The sequence below is a fragment of the Eptesicus fuscus genome, chromosome 15, assembly GCF_027574615.1.
Source record: "Eptesicus fuscus isolate TK198812 chromosome 15, DD_ASM_mEF_20220401, whole genome shotgun sequence".
In the NCBI taxonomy this organism is placed as follows: domain Eukaryota; kingdom Metazoa; phylum Chordata; class Mammalia; order Chiroptera; family Vespertilionidae; genus Eptesicus; species Eptesicus fuscus.
This window is the reverse complement of record NC_072487.1, coordinates 79409323-79429121: the sequence shown is the minus strand read 5'-3', so window position 1 is coordinate 79429121 and position 19799 is coordinate 79409323. Positions and strand designations below refer to the sequence as shown.

Below are 19799 nucleotides of genomic sequence, written 5' to 3'. Positions count from 1 at the left end.
GCAGCCGGTGGGGCACCCACTTGCCACCAATGCCCAAGCCTGTGGGTGGGGCAGGGGGGCAAGGAGGCGGGCAGGGAACAGAGGGGTGGGGGTGGGAAGGATGGCGGGTGGGGAGGGACAGTCGGCAGGAGGTTGGTGACTCGCGCCTCCTTCAGCACTGCGGACAGCGCTGGGCCCTGAGGCTCTGGGGGTGGCCATGTCGTGCCCACAGGGACGTGGGCAGCTCCGACGTGGACCAAGATCCAGGCCTCCGAGTGCTCGGAACCCACCTGAGGGTCGCGGAGGAAGAGGGCAGAGCGCCACCTGAGCCCCTCCAGCCGAGCTCCAAGCCCCGCCTGCCCCCCTGGTGGCAGCGATGCTGCTGGAGACGGAGCTTGAGCGCTACCGAAATAGGCCCGGGGCCGCCAGGGCTGCCGCCTGCACCTTCGGTGGGACCTGGGGTAAGAGAAGCCCAAGCTTAAGGCCTCACGGGAGGAATAGAGGGCAAGAGGCGTTGAGGCCAGCGGAGGCCACCTGGGCGGCAGACGGCGGAGGGCAGAGGGAAAGGGAGTCCCAGAAACCAGACCTCAGGCGACAGTAGAGATGGGAGCACAGGGGAGGGGAGGAGAGGGTCAAGGGCCTGGAGCTCTGCCATCGTTCATGGGTGGTTTAGGGGGCTTGGTCCAGGCACCCCAGAGCAGAAGGGGCCTTCCTGAAGGCGCTGCTGGCCCAAGTGGTGGTGCAGGCGGGAGGCGCCAAGTTCCTCTAGAGACCCACCCCCGAGCTCCCACAGTGCCCAGCTGGCCCTCCCCAACCAGCCCGACAGCCCAGCACTGGACCCCTAACGGGGTCTCCCCCCAAACCCTGCTCCCCAAGGGCCATTCCATCACCACAGACGCTGGGAATAACGGAGGCATTGTCGGTGGGCCAGCCAGATGCCTAGCGAGTGGGGCCATCGCCTCCTCCACGTGCTGCCTGCCTGCCCTCCACAGTCACAGCCCCTCTCAGGCAGCCTCCGCAGCAGCCGATACTCCACACTCAGCACCCCCTGGGATCCAGGGCTTGACACCCCTGCCCTGAGCTCAGGGTGACACTGCAGAGTGACATGAAGGGCTGTGTGCTGGCTGCAGGGGCCTCTGATCAAAACCGAGACTTCATAGACTGGGGACTACAGATGGAAGACGGGGCAGGGGGTGCAGGCCTTCTGTGGGACCCCAGTGCAGGGCCTGGAGGGGGCACCAACCTGCCAGTCCCTAGCACTTCCTGGGCCCAGCCACTCCCTGTCCCACCCTGCAAGGGGCTCACCCTGCTGAGTCCTGATTGTGGTGCCTGCAGGGGGCTGTGCCCCTGGGCAGGAGCGGCTGTCCTGGGTAGATCAGATCTACGTGTGGGACGAGTGGGTCCCTGCAGGCTCACCTGTTGGACTGGGGCGCGATGTTGGAAAATCGGGTGCATGGGCCAGGTCCCGTGCAGGCCGGGCGCTGAGGTGGAGAGCAGTGAAGGTGGGCACCTGCTCCCCAGCTCCGGCCCTTCTGGCCTGGAGTCTTGGCTGCCTGTCCAGGCCGAGGACGTGGGGTTCTCTTCTAGAGAATCGCCCTCCTCCCTGCGCCCACTCGGAGCGGAAGCTCCAACGGTGGAGCCAGAGCCAGGGGTCTGTCGTCGCCTCAGCTCCCGGCGGTTCTCCAGCCCTTGGGCGACGCTCAGCCCCTGAGTCTGGGTGGCGTTCGTGCAGATCCGAGGGCCTCACCAGGCCTTCCAGGTCCGGCTCTGAGTTCGAGCATCAGCGGCCGCAGGACCCAGCCCCTCCCTGGCCCTCCTCCCAGGACCCTGGCCTACGCGCCGGAGTCCAGGCCTCAGCCCCGCCCGCCCGTAGCGCAGGGCGAGGAAGCGGCGGGGAGCTGGCGGCCCTAACCCGGCTCCTCTCGGCCCGTCCCCGCCCGCCCTCCGGCCGGCACTCACTCGGGTGGCGTCTGGGAAACGCGGGTCCCTGCGAAAAGGGATGCAGAGCGGGCGGCCGAGTCTCAGCGACTCCCGGCCCCGCCCCGCGGCCCCGCCCCCAGGCGCTCCGCCCTCCCCGCGGCCGAGGCTGGGGCCCCCGGGCGGCCCGCGGGCGCAGCGCCCAGCAGCTCCGGGAGCAGCTCGGACGTCGGCCCGGGGCCACTGAGGCCGTGGCCTGGCTGGGCCCCGAGGAAGTTCGGGGCCGGGTTGCGGCGGCACCGGGCGGCGGGACCCATGGAGGCGCGCGGGGAGCTGGGCCCCAGCCGGGAGTCGGCGGGTGGCGACCTGCTGCTGGCGCTGCTGGCGCGGAGGGAGGACCTGCGCCGAGGTGGGTGCTCGGGGGTCGAGCGCCCGCGATGGATAGGGCGGACGCTCCCCCGGGAGACCCAGAGGTCCTCGCGCCTTTCCGGCCAGGCCACGGGGCCCACGGGACCGGGCGGGAGTGGGTTCGAGGGCCCCAGCACGTCCTCCCCTGAGCGCCCAGCAGCAAGTTTGCGCCGGGCCTGGGTGCTGGGCTGTTGGGCGTGTGGTCCTGGGCGGGAGAGTGCGGAAAGCCACCTGGGGTCCCGGTGACTAGGGGCAGGAGGGTTCCCGAGAGGTCAGCCCCCTCCCGACCCCCCACGCTCTCCTGGGCAGAGATGCAGGCCAGGGCGCAGCGGGACCCCAGCCGCCGATCGCCCCCAGTTGGAATCTGGCATCTGCACCCACAGGCACCTGCTCCGTTGGTCGCTCTGGCGGGTCCTCTGGATCCTCCTCCAGCTGAGCCCCCAACTTCCTGGGGCACAGCCTCGCCCCCCCTGCCCCCACCCAGCGCTTGGCTCCGAGGAGTTGAGACCTTTCTCCCGGCTTCTGCGGGCAGGACCCGAATGGAGGCGAAGGCGGCCTGGTTGGTGGGGACCGGCCGCACGGGGCAGTGGGAAAGGGGGTGACATCCAGGCTGTGGGGTCTCATCCCTCCCTACTTATTTATTTATTTCCCGGCGGATCTTGGGAGGGGTTGGCCGCAGGGCTGTGAGGAAGGGGCGGGAGGGCGGAGGGAGAGGGAGGGGGGAGGCGGGCGCGCAGGAGCCGCTCGGAGAGCTGGACGGGAGAGGCGGCGGGCGTGAGGTGGTGCCGGGCCCGCGGGAGCCGAGGGCAGGAGACCCGCCGACCGGAGCCGCCATGCAGCGTAAGGCCCGGGTCGCGGGTCCGCGGGGCGCGAGGGGCGGCGGGAGAAGCTTTTGCCGGACGCGGATCGCGGGGAAGGACCGGCCGGCGCTGTCCGGGCCGCGGGTGCTGAAACGCGCGGGGAGGGTCTGCCCAGCCGCCAGGGCTGCGCCGCGTCCTCGCTCTGCCTGCGCCGCCCACAGCGAGGCCCGGGCCCGGCGGGTCCCCAGGCTCCACACCTGGGGCGCGGTTTTGCCCGACGCGGGACCGCGTCCTTCGCGGGTTTCCGCGGCTGCGGGAGGGAGGTTGATTCGGCTCTGGCGCCCAGTGAGGTTCCGTCCTCCCTCTCTGCCCCCCTCCTGGAGCCGGAGGGGTCGGGGCAGCCAGGTGAGCCGGTGAGGGATGCAGTGTTTGTGTGGGTTCAGCTGCTGTGCGCGGCTCTCTCCTCTCCCGGAGATCTTTCCTGAAGGAGCAGGGAATCCTCACCCATGAGCACCCTGAAAAGTCCCTCGTGGACCCAGGGCTCCCCTGCCTGGTTTCTGGGGGCCTCCAGTCCCAGGGAGCAGGACCCCAGGGAACCTACTGTTGAAGTGGCTATGGTTGTGAGGGAGGGCAAGCCGCCTACTGTGTGCTGGGGCATCCAAGCTTGAGCATGGGGATATCGGATCCATTTGTCCCGTCCGCTCACAAGTACCGCAGCTGCCCAGAGATGAGAGGGCAACGGCTTTTACCTTGGTGGCTGCAGGCAGGGCCACGGGGCTGAGGGCACAGGAGTCTCTCTCTCTCTGTCAGGATGCTTAATTGTGCAGAATAATGAGGGCAACTGGGTGGTAGGTGCCCCACGACTCACACGTGCCTGGCCCCCAGGTGAGGGGACCCTTTTCCAGCCCTGCCTCCGAGTGCTCCTGGGGCAGGTTTCCCTTCGAGCGCAGTGCGCACCTCCCTCGCTCGGGGACCATTTTGTAACGAACACTCTCTGGCCTGAGGGACTAGCCTGCCCACCTGCTTGCTCATGGGCACAGGCTAAACCTATTATTTCGGTTTCATTAAGTTCTCCCTGCAGGCTGGGCTGCGGGCTCCCTGCCCTTGGGGGCGGCTGGTAAGAGAGTGTGCCTGGAACGGGGTCTTGCGTCCTTGGGCCAGGGTGGGAGCATGACCCCGACTCGCCCCTGCCTTGCAGAGATCCCGCTGTGCGCTGGCTGTGACCAGCATATCCTGGACCGCTTCATCCTCAAGGCCCTGGACCGCCACTGGCACAGCAAGTGTCTCAAGTGCAGCGACTGCCACACGCCGCTGGCTGAGCGCTGCTTCAGCCGCGGGGAGAGCGTGTACTGCAAGGACGACTTCTTCAAGTGAGCCCGCTGCCCGCTGCCCGCTGCTGCTGGGGAAGGGGACGGGGACGGGGGCTGCGGTGCCAGGACCAGGGTCTGGACTCCCAGCAACAACCACCCCAGGACACCCTGAGCCCTGTCACCCAGGCTGGGCACCCAGGCCTCTCTGAGGGCGGCTGGGCAGGGCTAGCACATCAACACGTTTTGTTTTTACATAATTTTGTAAACGTGGAGGCAGTCGTTAAAAAGGTAATCCCGGGTTTGTAGGACTCTGTGGGCTTCCTTCCTTAGTTTTGGTCTTGTTTTTGTTCTTAATACTGAGTGTGAGGGCTGCTTTTCGGCAAGGCCTCCAAGGGACGCATCTTCCCGACGCCATCCCGGGGCGCCGTACTCCCCAGGACCCGGGTGCCGTGCTCCCTGAGGTTCTGCTGGGGCTGCGGGAGGGCCCACCAGCCGCCCTCGGGGAACTGGAACCGCCCTGCGCGGCCCGCTGTGTCTCTCGCTCCCGCTCTGGGCGAAGGGTCCGCCCGCGCAGCGCTGAGCCGCGCCCTGTGCGTCCCGCAGGCGCTTCGGGACCAAGTGCGCCGCGTGCCAGCTGGGCATCCCGCCCACGCAGGTGGTGCGCCGCGCCCAGGACTTCGTGTACCACCTGCACTGCTTCGCCTGCGTGGTGTGCAAACGGCAGCTGGCCACGGGCGACGAGTTCTACCTCATGGAGGACAGCCGGCTGGTGTGCAAGGCGGACTACGAGGCGGCCAAGCAGCGAGGTCAGTGGGAGGGGCGGGGCCGGGGCCGGGTCCTGGCGCCCCTTACTCGTCTGCAAACGGGGTGAAGGCCAGTCGGTGGGGCGCGCAGGGACCCCGGCCTCCCGCACCCGCCGCAGCGAGCTCTCTCTCGGCGCCAATCCGAGTGCCTTCCCTTCGGCCGGGTAGCGAGGGCACCTGCCCAGGGCCGCGCGGGGCAGGTCGCAGACCCTCTGGGGAAGCGGGTCTGGACTCCCAGCAGCCGCCTCGCCGGGAGCGCAGCGGGGCTGGTCTGACTGCGAATCGCCACCCCTCGTCGGATTTATCCTCCTAAATCCTCGACCTGGAAATGGGCCCTACCCGCGCGCTTAGAACAAAGAGGAGTGGGGAGCGGTGTTGCCCGTGGGCGGCCGAGGCTGGAGGGGCCCGCGACCGGGCTTCGGGTCCCTCTTAGAGGCGGGAGCCGCCCCTCCGCCCTGGCGACGCCCCACCCCGTTTTCCCCTTCTCCCGCGAAACCCCGGGCCCCGCAGCCACGCGGGGTGCGCCTGCGAGGCCCCGACGTCCTCACGCGCGGAGGGGGTGGGGGCGCTCGGCGGAGCAGGCCCGGCCTCACGGCTCCCCACGGTGCAGAGGCCGAGGCCACGGCCAAGCGGCCGCGAACGACCATCACGGCCAAGCAGCTGGAGACGCTCAAGAGCGCCTACAACACGTCGCCCAAGCCGGCGCGCCACGTGCGGGAGCAGCTGTCGTCGGAGACGGGCCTGGACATGCGCGTCGTGCAGGTCAGCGCCCCGACGCCGCGCCCGAGGTCACTCACCGCTCCCTCCCCACCCGCCCGGGGCCGCTCACCGCTCCCTCCCCGCGCGCCCGGGGCCGCTCACCACTCCCTCCCCGCGCGCCCGGGGCCACTCACCGCGCCCTCCCCGCGCGCCCGGGGCCACTCACCGCGCCCTCCCCGCCCTCCCGGGGCCGCTCACGCGCCCTCCCCGCCCGCCCGGGGCCGCTCACCGCTCCCTCCCCACCCGCCCGGGGCCGCTCACCGCGCCCTCCTTGCCCGCCGCTCACCGCGCCCTCCCCGCCCTCCCGGGGCCGCTCACCGCGCCCTCCCCGCCCGCCGCTCACGCGCCCTCCCGCAGGTGTGGTTCCAGAACCGCCGGGCCAAGGAAAAGAGGCTCAAGAAAGACGCGGGCCGGCAGCGCTGGGGCCAGTATTTCCGCAGCATGAAGCGCGCCCGCGGCGCCCCCAAGTCGGACAAGGACAGCGTCCAGGAGGAGGGGCCGGACAGCGACGCCGAGGTCTCCTTCACGGGTACGCGCGCCGGGGCCCACCCGCCCGGCCACCCGCCCGGCCACCCCGCCTCGCTCCGGAACTCGCGCAGCCGGGAGAGCGCAGCCCGGGTCGGAAGAACCCGGGTTGATGGTTACAGGGAGACTAGAAACCTGAGTCTCCAAGCCAGTGGCCTCTTAGCCTAACTCCAAACATTTATTTGTAGACCTTCGCCCCCCCCCCAAGGCCTGTGGGTTGGCCGCTCAGGACCACTGCCCTCCCCTGGGGGACCCCTGACCCCGGTCCCTAGCAGGCGGTCCTATGGGGGAGGGCCCAGCGCTCTTCTCCAGCCCTGGCCTGAGTTTTAGGAAAGTGGGCAGCACAGTGGGGGGTCAGTGATTAAAAACCCTGCTGCTCGGGGTGGGGAGGGCCCCCCTCCCTCCTGGGACCCAGGATCTCATTCTCCCTCGATGTCCATCCAGACGCTTTCTTTTTGGCTGATCGTAAGCTTAGGCCTCCCGTCCAGCCTCTCTGGGCCTCAAATAACTTGTTGGCAAAGTGGGGGGGGGGGGACTCTGTGCCTCCCCTCCCAGGACAGCGTGGGGTCGTCCTGGAACCTGAGTCCAACTGCACTGTTTCCAGCACCGTCCCACCAGGGAACCCCATTCCTCAGACACCAGGCGGGACTGACAGAACAAAACAAAAAAAAAGCAGGGTGGCCGGGTGGCCGGGTGCAGGAGTGCAGGGGGGCATAAGAGCAGAAGAGACGGGTGGGGCGGGTCACCCAGCAGGCAGAGGGGCTGGGAGGGCCCGAATGCAGGAGGCGGGCACCCACCACCGCCCTCTGCTTCCGTTGCAGAAGAGCCAGCCATGGCCGAGATGGGCCCCACCAACGGCCTCTACGGCAGCCTGGGGGAGCCCACCCCAGCCTTGGGCCGGCCCTCAGGAGCCCCCGGCAGCTTCCCGCTGGAGCACAGAGGCCTGGCTGGCCCAGGCCCGGAGCAGTTCCGGGAGCTGCGCCCCGGCAGCCCCTATGGTGTCCCCCCGTCCCCTGCGGCCCTGCAGAGCCTCCCGGGCCCCCAGCCCCTCCTCTCCAGCCTGGTGTACCCCGATGCTGGCCTGGGCCTCGTACCCACGGGGGCCCCAGGGGGACCCCCGCCCATGCGAGTGCTGCCTGGGAACGGACCCAGCTCCGACCTGTCCACGGGGAGCAGCGGGGGCTACCCCGACTTCCCCGCCAGCCCCGCCTCCTGGCTGGACGAGGTGGACCACGCCCAGTTCTGACCGAGGCCCCCAGCTCCACTGAGCACTGGACTTGAAGGGGGGGGCTGGCGCTGCGCCCTCCTTTCCCAGAGCCTGGACCTCAAGTCGCGGGTGCCGCCGCGGGTGCCGCCGGGGACAGGATGAAGATGAGGAGCCACTGGAGGGGCGCCCCGCCCGCACCCCCACTCTCGGGCAGGACTGTCTGCCTCTCCTCCTCGGACCAGGGCTGGCACACTGCGGGCGCCCAGAAGCCTGTTCTGTACGCAGACTTCCCCCTTTATTGACCACTAACTGAGGGCGTGTGCTGATTCTGGACCTGAGACGGCTCCCACCAGGCCCTCCGGCCTCTCCCCGGCCCTGCCCAGCACGGCCGGCTGGGAGACGCGTTCATTCCCCAAACTGAAAAACTCTGCTGATCCTGCTTTCAATCCAGGCCCACCTCTGAGCCTCCCCTTTCCAGCTGAAGGCGGCAGTGGGGGTGGGCACCTCTGTGTCCTTTCGGCTCCCTCTGGGGAGCTCCCTGCACCAAACCCCCTTCCCCAGGAGCCCATCACCCTCTACCCTAGGGCACAGGGCTCAGGTTCCTCCGTCTCGCTGGACCCCACTCCCCTCTGGAGTTGACAACTCCCGGGGGGCCTGGTCGGCCCAGCCCTTCGCCCACTAGGAGCTCCCTCCCAGCCCGGGTTAGGTTCTCCTCCCCTCCCCCAGCCCAGCCGCCGGCCTCAGCGTCCGGCCACGCCCAGACCACCCATTTCCGTTGCCAAACAGCCCTGACCCCCTCCCCCAGCTCCTCTAACTGCCCGAGCTGGACGTCGGCTGGAGAAGCTGAGGGCGGGGGCTGCTCTGCCCCGGCCGCCTCCTCCCTCAGACCTCCTGCCACCTTCAGACACAAGGGCTGCCTCTGGGGAGGCCGTCATTCCTGTGAACTGCGTCCTGCTCCCGTTGGGTCTGTGGAAGTCCGGTCTTTTATTTATTCTCCGACCATCGGCTTTTTCCAAACGTCATTAAATTTGTCAGTTGCTGTCGTTGGAAAGTCCGCATCCTTAGTGAGGCTGGGGGAGGGTGGAGGGGTCCTTTGAAAGTGGGGCGCGGGGGGGGGGCACGTTGGAGTGCTGCTGGCTCCCTGCAGGGAGGCCCCTGGTGATTTGGGGCCCTTGGCTCCTGGTCTTGGCTGACTTTCCGAGCACTGTTAGGAGGTGTGGAACCGACTGTGCCATCCACGCGACGGGGCTGGAGCCTTGGCCTGGGTCCCTGGGAGAGGCAGGGGCTGGGGTATGAGACAGAATATGACAGCACAGCTCACGGCTTGGAGCCGGCACCATTGAGGGGTCAGCTGGTCAGGAGATGTGGGCACATGCTCATGGGGGTCTCTCCAACTTGGATTCCAATCCCCGCCATCTGCTTGCACACTTGCTGTGTGACCCTGGGCAAGTGGCCTGCCCCCTCTGAGTCCCTTTCCTCCTGTGGAGACAGTGGTGACAGCCCGGGAAGTGGGGGACATGAGAGGAGAGCCCGTGATGTGGGGCTCCTCGCCCTGCAGTGAGTGCTCCCCAGAGACCCCCGGAGAGCTGGGCACTGAGGTTGTTGGTAGAACAGGCCCCTGGTCCAGGGAGGGGAGCAGAGGACGGGGTAGCCTGGGCCCCCATTCTGGGAGGAACAGGTGCTCCCTAGTCGGCCCCTGAACCAGACAGCCCAGCGGGCTTCAGTCAAGTGGCCCCCCAGCCCCACCTACCCCCAGGCCAGCTGCTCCCCAGGACCTGGAGCACAGTGCGGGGGGGATGTCACCAGAGCCCCCAAGTCCAGGAAGACCCTTGGAATCTGGAACTGGGGCGCTCCGGGCAGCCTTGGGATGGGGTGCCTGAGGGGACCAGGGGGGGCGGGGGGAGATGGGGGGTGGGAGACGGGGTGCTGGTGGCCATTCTGGGGCACAGCATGGACATTGAGGGCAAAGGTGCCCATTGCGAGGCGAGGTGTCCAGGGCTGGCCTGGGCGTGGGCTCAGGTTCAGGGACCCAGGGGAGCAGCGGGCGGGGCGGGTCCTGAGGGGGTGACCGTGTTCTCTAAGGGGAAATCGGAGGCACCTGGGTAGGACTCAGGGTGTAGGGGGTTCAGGCGGCGGCGGGCAGCCCTGGGGGGATTATAATTCAGAGTGTCCTGCCTCCATCCACGAGGACCTGCAGATGCTGGCAGGTTAATAAAGTTCTGAGTGTCCTGCGGGCCCTGCCATTCCCCGTTCCTGCTGAGCTCACTGCACGGTGACCGACCTTCTGGGCGTTTGCACCTGGTCCCGGCACTCCCGGCGTGCAGGGCCTGCAGATGGGGCTCGCCGGCCACACCCCACCACCTGATCGCCCCCCTGCAAACTGCCAGCCTTAGTTTCCCCGTCTCAGGAAGCGGTGGCTCCCTGGGCAGACACGGAGGCTCAGCCCCGGGTCCCACACAGCCCAGGCACCTGGACCTGACAGGCCGAGTGCGGGGCGGGAGGCGCTGTGGTCCCTGAAGGTCCAGGCCCGGCGTTCCCGGCCCCTCCTGGAGGGGTCACCTGGAAAACACCCCTTCCCCCCTCCCAACGATGAGCCCCATAAGCTGGCGGAGCGTCTAGGCACCTGTGGTGTCCGAGAGTGCGAGGTTCCCGGGACCCTGCTTCCCAAGGAACCGGGCGGAGGGGAGCGCCCAGCTCGAAGCCCAGGGCATGGAGGGCTGGGCCAGGGGCTCGAGGTGGGCGGGTGCCTTTTGCTCCCACTGTTCGGGCGGGAGGGGGAGCAGAGGGGCGCTGTGGGGAGCACCTGGCGGACACAGGACACCCCCCCCCCCGCCCCCCGCTTGTTAACCTCTTTCCCTAATGCAAACAACGACTTCCACTTCCTTCCTTTTAACTCTACAAGGATCCTTTTTCTTTTAAATATAAAATTTGCACTCGGGTGAAGGCTCAAAGGACCCTCCCAAATCAGAGACACCCCTCTCTTCCTGATGCCAAGGGACACCCCCTCTCTCCCTGGACCCAGGGGTCACTCCTCCCTCAGCATCACCTCCCTCCTCACCATCTGACAGAACTGAAGGGTTTGCTGGGGACTGGCCCCCGAGAAGGGGCAGGAGGTGGGGTCTGGCCGAGCAGCAGGACCTAAGTCCCTGGGGTTCCAGAGGACTCGGCCTGGAGACTAAAGCCCAGGGGCTGTAACGATCGGTTCTTTAAGCCCATAATTGTTCGAATTACTCTGAGCAACATAAAGCATTAATTTTAAGAAATTTAATAGAAAAAAAGGCTCTTTAAACCCCCCTCTCCCCCCGAGATAAATGGCACCGCATCCCGGCCTTTTCCATACCTGGTGACATTGAAGAATCTGAAACTTATTTACATTTTCATTCTTCGTGGGAGATGTTGACAAGCTTTTGGCCGAGGTGAGGTGCTCGGGGTGGGAGCGCCCCCTCCTCCCTAATTAATGGGGAAGCAGCGACTTCATACGCAGAATTGTCATCACTCTGCCTGGCAACGGCGGGGACGGCGCCCATTCCTCCCGGAGCGAGGTTCATTTTTTACCATAAAAATATTCCCTCCTGACCAGCGAGCCCCTCCCGGCGTTCAAGGCCAGACAGGAGGCTGAGAAGCAGCCGTCAGCACCCCCACTGCCCCACCCCTCCCCGCGCAAGGATGGAGCCCAAGGCCAAGCCTGGGAGAGTCAGGGACGGGGTGGGTGTGGGAGTGGGAGTGGGCGTGAGCCTGTGTGAGTGTGTACAGCAGGCCTGGAGGTCGCCCTGCAGGGGACGGCCCCGTGCACACACAGCCTTCACCCCTCCGTGTCTCTGAGAGACCGTCCAGGTAAGTGGGCTCATGGGGTTGCTGAGTGTGACGAAGCGGATGGTCCCGGCTGGGCTGCTGGGTTCTAGAGCCTGAGATGAGGGCTGGGTGCACCCTGGGCTCCCTGCTGAGTCCTGCCATCTGTCCCTGAGGCCCTGGCTCCCTGCAGCCTGGGCCCCGGGCCAGTCGCTCACCCGCTCCAGCCTGCAAAGCGCGGGGAGCACACCTTCCTTCCAAGGTCCCCGTGAGGCTCCAGGAGGGAAAGCGGGGAGCAGGCACAGACGGGGGCGGGGGTGTGGGGGGAAGGACTTGGCGAACTCGGGGCAGCATCTGGATCACCTTCCTCGGACCTGCGTATCCTCAAGACTTGGAGCCCAGTGCTCTGTGCGGGCACGTGTGTGCATAAGGACATGCTCACACATGTGCATGCTCACCACTCCCACACGTCACGCATGCACACACAGCTCCCGCTCACATGCACTCCCCAAGGGCAAGCGTACGCGTGAACTGTGCTGGCTGGGGAGGGTCCCCATTGGGGCACCTCCTGTCATAAGCCCCTCGGCCTCCCGCCATGGGGAGGGTTAGCTCGGATGTGCCCTGAGCGGGCTGAGCCCAGGGCATCCTTCCTAACGTGTAGGGAACCCGCTCGGTGCTGAGGCCCCGGGCGCCGCTGTCCTCGTGCTTCCGCGTCTCCTCTGACCCGGGCGCCTGGTGGGGAGCCCAGCCCGAGTCCAAGCTGCTCGTGTCCCTCTGCCCTGCTCTGGCCAGTGCCTGCCCCGCGGTGGGTGGGTCAGCAGAGGCCGGGCGGGGACCAGCAGCAGGAGGTGGGGCCCAAGGTGCAGGCCTGCGGGGGGCCGTCCCGAGGGCCAGGAGGGCGCGTCATCCCCCACTCCGAGGCCCCAGCTGTGGGGCGGCCTCGGCCAGCACCTCTGGTCTCCTCATCCTGGTCAACAAGCCCGGGGGCTCCACGCACTCCAGTCGTCAGGGAAACCGAGTCAGAGCCACAGCCGAGGCCCCGTCACCCCCCCCCCCCCCCCCGTGGCTACAACAATAACAAAACCACAGGCAGGAGCAGGGCTGCTGGAGGTGTGGGACCCGGACCCTGTGCGGGCTGTGGATGCCGACGGAGTTACCACGTGGCAATCCCACTCCCAGACGTGCACCAGAGGAGGTCAAGCGGGACTCACGCCACGTTCCCCGAAGCACCGCGGGCGAGAGCCAAAGGCGGAAACAGCCCCTACGCCCACGATAAATGACTGAATTAAAAACGTGGCCGTCCACACCCAGGTTGTCGCTCAGCACGGACCCGGGGGCACACACAGCACGGAGGGACCTGGAGAACACGGGGGGAGGGAGACGCCAGCCACAAACGCCACGAAACATGACTCCCTTTATGTAAACGGTCCGGAGGTCGATGCACGGACAGAGCGGGGTGGGGAGGGGGGGGGCTGCCGTGGGTCCAGGGGTTCTTTCTGAGGCGATGGGCGTATTTCAGGACTGGCTGTGCTGTGGGCAGCGGCGGCGGGAAGAGCACCATGTGGGGTCCCACCAAACCTGGGTTCAGCAACCTCAGTGTTGAGGTCTCGCTGGGGACGAATCCAGAGCAAGACCCACGTGCTGGGTAAGCCACGGAGGCCGAGTGACGCTAGAGGAATGGGCTGAGGAAAGGAGTTGTGGAGGGAAGGGAGGGCCCTTGGAGCTTGGGAGTGAGGAAGGTTACATGGTAACCTGCGGAGGAAGCGGGGTGGGGGTGGGGAAGTGGGGGGCGCAGGGCGTGCTCCCGGGAGGGAGCACCGGGGCCTCCGTCCTCAGGGTTTGAGGGCAGAGATTGGGGGAGGTGCCAGGGACGGTCCCAGTGGGATCAGCAGCGTCCAGGTGGGTCCTTTCCGGGTCTGGCCTCAGCTGTGCCTGGTGGTGCTGCTTCTCTGGGCCTGGAGCTGAGACACACCGAGGCCTGATGTCATCTCCAGGGAGGAGCGGTCAGGGGTCCGAACGGCATGACCAGGGACATGCTGGGGCGGCGAGGTCCCCCGGGCGGCAAGGTCCCCCTTACAACGGACTGTCCTTGGCCAGGACCTGGGACTGCACCGGGGACCTGTGCCTGCCCGTCCATCACCCCGCTCTGCTCATCCCAACCGCCAGCAGCAGACAGAGGGCCGTGTACCTTGTGCACTTGAAGCGGTTAATTTCATGTTCTGTGAGTTTCACCTGAATTTTTTTTTCTTTTTTTAAAATATATTTTATTGACTTTTTACAGAGAGGAAGGGAGAGGGACAGAGAACCAGAAACATCGATGAGGGAGAAACATCGATCAGCTGCCTCCTGCACACCCCCTACCGGGGATGTGCCCGCAACCAATGTACATGCCCTTGACCGGAATCGAACCCGGGACCCCTCAGTTTGCAGACCGACGCTCTAGCCACTGAGCCAAACCGGTTTCGGCTCACCTGAATTTTTAAAGGGAGATGCCACTCACCCCTGCCCATGCAGGTCCAACAGGAAGTCATGTGACACGCAGCAGCTTCGTGGGGCTCCCCGGGAGCCGCTCTGCCTGCCTCCGCTCGCCTCCGCCCCCCCCTCCCTCCGTGTGGAGCCCACGATCCCCAGGGCCAGCTGGTCACTGATAAAGTGACTCTGTCCTGTCCCCCAGTCACAGCCCTATGAGAGGCCCCCTGCCATTGTCCCCGGACAAGCCCACTCTCACCACCGGCCTTGTTTGACCTCCAGGAAGGTCAGAGGTCGAGGCCTGTGATGTTCCAGGCTCACTGGTGACACACCCTCTTCACATGCCCCCTGCTCCCCCCCCCCCCATTTTCTTTCTTTGCTTGGGGAACAATGCCCCGCTGGGACAGCCACGGACGGGGTCTGTCCGCCCTGGAGGACCGGGTGCAGGCCAGGGGGACGTCCCACACAGCTCACGTGGCACTTACTCTTCCTGAAACCGGGAGCCAGTGTGGCCCGGCCCCTGAGGAGGGACCAGCCACCAGCCCCAGGTCCTGGCCCGCAGGGTGGGTGGCTGTGCTGGGAGAACCCCTGACCGGCTCCAGGGAGTGTCCGGGCTGCCATGGGGACCTGGGCCGAGAGCCTCTGAGCCGCTTCCAGAAGGTTCCTTTATGGCTGTACCTGCCGGAGGCCTCTCTGTAGTTCACACCGGAGACCTCCAAGCTCCCCAGCCCCTGACAAATGCTTTGTTCAGAGCCTGGCTAATCTTTAGAATGACAAGGTTTAAAATTTAATTAGCAAGTTCCTGTTATGCAAACTCTGCTCATTAAACTAAGTGTCCCATTAGTTAAAATGAAGCCCACGGGGCCGGGCTGGATGTTGGCTGGGGCAGAGGCAAGAGGAGGCGGGAAGGTTTATGGCGGCCTTGGCTGGCAGCTTGGGCCATAACTTAGGTGGGTGGAGCTTGCTCCCAGTCCCTCAGGTGACAGGGGCATCGGAGGAGGAGGAGGAAGAAGAGGAGGAGGAGGAGAAGAGGGGGAGGAGGGGGAAGGGGGAGGAGGGGGAGGAGGGGGGGGGGGAGGGGGAGGGGGAGGGGGAGGAGAGCCGCTGGCGGTGAGGCGACAGGGCTGACATAGCAGCAGGCGTGGGACACACCACAGCCCGAGAGGACGCCCGGGGCGGGTGGCGGTGGGTGGCCTCCCTGTGCAGGGCTGAGTCCAGCCCTGGGCCCTCCCCTCCGGCCCCATCTCCCAAATTCATGTGCTTGGCTTGTGTTTTTTTTTTTTTTTTTAATATATTTTATTGTTTTTTTTACAGAGAGGAAGAGAGAGGGATAGAGTTAGAAACATCGATGAGAGAGAAACATCGATCAGCTGCCTCCTGCACATCCCCCTACTGGGGATGTGCCCGCAACCAAGGTACATGCCCTTGACCGGAATCGAACCTGGGACCCTTGAGTCCGCAGGCTGACGCTCTATCCACTGAGCCACACCGGTTTCCGCTGCTTGGCTTGTTCATTGTGGAAAATTTGGAGAACATACCCACCCCCTATGCACTCAACCCCTGGATGGAAGCCATCGGGGCGTCCGTCAAGGGCCTCCGGCCACGGGCATGTCCATCTGCCACCCCCTGCTCTGTAGCCCCTCCTCCTCCACCTCAGTGTCCACTGTGACGGGTCCCTGGGTCTCAAACGTCCCTCCCGAACGCGTCCTCCTGCTGCCTTCAGAGCGCGGGCACCACCCCGTTTCTGTGGGCGCCTGGGGGTGTGGGCTCTGGGTCCAACCTTCAGGGGAGGGGCCGCTGGCCAGGCTGCCCAGACCCCAGGCTCTGCCTGCCCCTCCCTCCCTGCCCTGCATTCAGGGGTGTGGGCCCAGGACCCACAGGGAGGGCCAGCATCCTCCCTCTCCAGGGGCCTCTCCTGACCAAAGGGAACGGCCCGTGCACCTTCCTCTGCCTTTCTAGAATGTTCCACGCCACGGCCACTTCCATCCCCGTCCATCATGCCCTCGGTCTCTGTGAGGCTCTGGTGTGAGGGAGCCCACGATCACCTCGGGGCTCCACCTGTCGCTCTTTCCTCTGCCCCCGGGGTCCCTGGGGCTTGGTAATGGGGCGGTTCTCAACTTTGGCCTCGGGGCTGCTGTCCTCAGAGACCCTGTGTGTGTTTTCGAGGTGGCCTGTGACTAGCACCCGGAGAGCTGGAGAGAAAGGTCACAGCTGGCACCCACGAGCCCTCAGGTCCGAGGCCAGGATTCCCGAAGGCCAAGGCAGGCACACAGCCCGGCGCGTCCCCACCCCTGCATCTGGCTGCTGGCTCGTCCATCTGGCCCTTTGTGCGTGGCCAAAGGGGGCGGGGCGGGCCCTCCAACAGGGTCCAGGAGGGCCGAGCGCCTCCCCCAAGAGGCCTGGACAGACCCGCCTCCTGTCACCTCCTTTAACAAAACCTCTGAGGAATGTGTCAACGGAACCGCTCCTTCTGACTCCCCTGTTCGCCAGGCACCAGAGGGGTTCATAGGCCCAGGCTGAGGGGCGGGAACTCGCTGCCAGAGGGGCCCTCTGTCCCCTTCTTCCTGCTCCCTCCCTCAGCAGGTCCCCAGCACCCTGCCGGCACGGTAAAATCCTGACTATCCGAGTCCCTCGGTGCCTGTGCTTGGGGTCGGTGCCACCTCTGAGGTCCACCTCGTGGTCAGGGGCCTGCAGATAGGACGGGGAGACAGCGGTGACAGTGAGCAGGGGCTGAGCACGGAGACGCGCTGCCCACGGGGCTGAGAGAGCCCCCTGCCCGCGATGCTGTGAAAAGTCGAGCCCCTCCCCTGCCCCGCCCCCCCGCCCCCCACTGCTCCCGGCTCCTGGCCCTGGAGTGGGGGCTGGACGCCTCATGCTGGGCTTGGAGGTTCCGGATGCTGCCTCCGGGTTTGCTTCGGTGGAAAGAACTTGGCCTGTCAGGAACCGGCTGGCTTGTGATTCCAACGACAGTGATTCCTTTAAAAACCAACGGGAACTTTCGGGGGAATCTCTTGTGAACTTTGTGGACAGGACCTGGCGTCGCAGGCGGCATTTGCTGGCCCTTTAAGACAAACAGCGGCTGCTCTGGTGGGCATTCTCCTCCGTTCGGCCTGACCGCCGACATGATCGGTGAGGAAACAGAATATTAAGGTGATGAGTGACGTTTCAACGTTTAAGGAAACTTTAAGCTGTAAAAGTTCCCTGACATCGTTTTCAGAATTTTCTGAGCTCCATAATAGAACCACGTTTATAAACTAAACTTAAAGCTTAGCAAACAAGTTAGTTTTGAGTCAATCGAGTACTTGAGAAACCAGGATAATTATGCTGAATACTCTTTTCTCTGCAAAGAACAGGTCGAGAGCCCTGAGTATTGGCGTTCATCAAATTAAATTTTCGTTGCCCAATTTTAGACTTTGGCTCTGTGTCCTCTGGGAGTGGGATGACAGACCCCCCCCTGGCCTCACCCTCCTCTGCTGTTGAGGGGTGAATTGTGTCCCCCAAAAGATGTTCAAGGCCCTGGCCAGGCAGCTCACTGGTTAGAGTGTTGTCCAATGCACCAGGGTTGTGGGTTTGATTCCCGGTCAGGCCACATGCAAGAAGCAATCAATGAAATAAATACGTGGAACAACAGATCAGTCTCTCTCCTCTCTCTCTCTCTCTCATTTTCTCTCTCTCTCTCTCTCTCATTTTCTCTCTTTCTCTCTCTCTCTCCTCTGTCTCTCTCTCTCTCCTCTCTCTCTCTCTCTCTCTCCTCTGTCTCTCTCTTTCTCTCTTTCTCTCTCTCTCTCCTCTGTCTCTCTCTCATCAATAAATTTAAAATTTTTAATAAAAAAGAAAGGCTGTGTAAGTCCTGACCCCGTCCCCGTAAATGGGACCTTACTGGGGTGAGGTCGTTGCAGACGTGATCAGTGAAGATGAGGGTGGACTCGGTCAGGGTAGACCTGACCCTGTGGCTGGCGTCCTCCTGAGAAGAAGGAGATTCGGACCGGAGGCCAGGGAGACGCCACATGATGATGGAGGCAGATCTGGGCTACAGTCAAGGGCAAGGATTCCGGCGCCACCTGGCGTGTCCATGCCCCGCCCTGGCTCGATGCCCACCTCTGCCCACACCAGCCGGGCCTGCCCTTCCCCCAGGGCTGTCCTGGGAACAGTGCCCTTCGACGCCTGCCCAGCCTGCCCCTGGTTCTGCCAGCAGCTGAGGGTGGGACCAAGCTACCAGCCAGCCCCCTCCGTCCCCAAAGGTCCCAGCAACCCTGCCCCCCCCCCCAAACCCACCAATATTAGAAAGGATTCGTGTTCCCGATAAATAATGCAAAGTTAAGTGACATCCGCTCCAGCTTAAGTGTTCATAGTCCTACGTCCCTGCAAGCCTCCTGTGGCCCTGCCCGCTGCGGGCGCCCTAATGAGATTGTTCCTCCGGGGCGGCAGGAGGGGGCGGCTCGCCCACAGGGGAAAAGGTAAAAGGCCGGAGTTCAAATTATTTATCTCCCTAATAACTGAGCAGCCCGCATGCATTACGCGGCGGGGCCTGGCGCTGGGCGGGCGGTGATGTATGAGGGGGCGGGTGGGAGGCGTGGGATCTGGCACAGTGACCCCGCCACAAGGACACAGCAAGGACGCCCTCCTCGGAGATGTTCACGGAGCTGGGGACCCCACCCAGGGAGAGGGCTCCGCATGCCCCTCAGGCTCAGCGAGGTGACCCACGCACCTGCACACGACGCAGGCGGGGACAGGCACATCGGCTGCTGCCCCTCTGCACACTTTTCCACGGCCTGGACCCTGGGCACTCAGAAACACGGGTGCCCCAGGTCCCCAGCCCAGGACCATGACAGTAATGTCGGGGGGAGGCCCCGGGTTGCTCCCGGGCACCAGGGTCCAGATAGAAGGAGCTGGAATTCCAGGCAGGACTGGGAGCCCTAGTGGCTCGAGGCCCCTCTGGCTCATAGGTGGCCTCTGGGCAGGACCAGGATCTCGGCTGTTTCTAGGCTCCCCAGCCCCACCCACTACTTCCAAGGGGTCAAGGTGGGCCAGGTGACACTTCACTGGCTGCGTCTTGGCCCCGCACCTCACTTTCCCTGTACCAGACCCAGCACCTGGGTGACCGCCCTGCCACTGAGCCCCCGGGGCGGCTCAGACCCGGTAGGGGCGGCACCTGGCGGTCTCCTGCCTCCCTCACCCGCATGTGTGGCCACGTAATCTGCGTGCAGCCAGCCCCAACGTAGCTCCAAGTATTGATCAGCGTTAGACTGATAGGAGCCCAAGCTCACGGGGTCCCGCTCTTTGACCCCCAAATAGGGTATGAATCTCAATCGAATAGACTGATATCACACAGGGTGCCTCCCGGGCCGAGGCTGCGGAGAATCGATGAAGCGCGCTAATGACGCAGGATTTATAGAACACCTGCCGTTTTAATATCAGAATAGATGTTATATGGCAGGGGGGACGCGGGGGTCTCGGGAAATATTTCTCAGAGAGCCTTTTCAGCTGGAAATGATGTGCGAGGGGTTTTATGAAGTCAAATTTATAGGCCTCGTGGAGGCTTATAATTTAAAACTCCTTATGAGAAAGACATTAAGCAGAGTGCTGGGTGGCGAGGCAGGGCCAGACAGGGTGGTCCCGAGCGGGAGGGAGAGAAGCCCCTGGTGAGGGCGGAAGCATGGGGAGGAGGGCCCGGGGCCAGGGGGCCGCCCTGCAGGGCCCGAGGAGCTGGGCCTCTGGGGGGTGCAGCGGGCAGGAGAGGAGGAGCCGGCCAGGCCCAGCTGGCGAGCCCGGGGAGGGGCTACCAAGTGTTCCCCGTCCCAGGTCTCAGGACTCTCGAACCCCCGGGAATGAA

At 65.1% G+C, this 19799-nt stretch overlaps 1 protein-coding gene and 1 long non-coding RNA gene across 3 annotated transcripts; one reads left to right on the top strand and one right to left on the bottom strand.

Annotated features, from left to right (window-relative positions):
- Nucleotides 1-355: 355 nt before the first annotated feature.
- On the top strand, nt 356-8737 carry LHX3 (LIM homeobox 3). 2 transcript variants are annotated; one of them, XM_054727283.1, is made up of 6 exons: nt 356-440; nt 4303-4474; nt 5018-5220; nt 5828-5979; nt 6334-6505; nt 7323-8737. In XM_054727283.1, the coding sequence occupies exons 1-6, from the start codon at nt 356-358 to the stop codon at nt 7745-7747; spliced, it is 1209 nt and encodes a 402-aa protein (XP_054583258.1). In that variant the 3' UTR covers nt 7748-8737. The 2 variants fall into 2 exon arrangements, with proteins under 2 accessions (XP_054583258.1, XP_008150659.1); XM_008152437.3 differs by lacking the exon at nt 356-440 and adding an exon at nt 2212-2305.
- On the bottom strand, nt 3276-5263 carry LOC129151650 (uncharacterized). The gene is made up of 3 exons (XR_008558308.1): nt 5103-5263; nt 3748-3821; nt 3276-3585 (listed from the first exon to the last, which is right to left on the bottom strand). It is a non-coding gene; the product is annotated as an uncharacterized LOC129151650 (long non-coding RNA).
- Nucleotides 8738-19799: the final 11062 nt, after the last annotated feature.

Excerpts from the sequence above, each read along its gene's own strand:
- LHX3 (XM_008152437.3), top strand. The coding sequence starts at position 2,212 with ATGGAGGCGCGCGGGGAGCTGGGCCCCAGCCGGGAGTCGGCGGGTGGC. Across the intron at positions 5,221-5,827 it reads CGAGGCGGCCAAGCAGCGAG|AGGCCGAGGCCACGGCCAAG; the intron begins GTCAGTGGGAGG and ends CCCACGGTGCAG. Across the intron at positions 6,506-7,322 it reads CGCCGAGGTCTCCTTCACGG|AAGAGCCAGCCATGGCCGAG; the intron begins GTACGCGCGCCG and ends CTTCCGTTGCAG.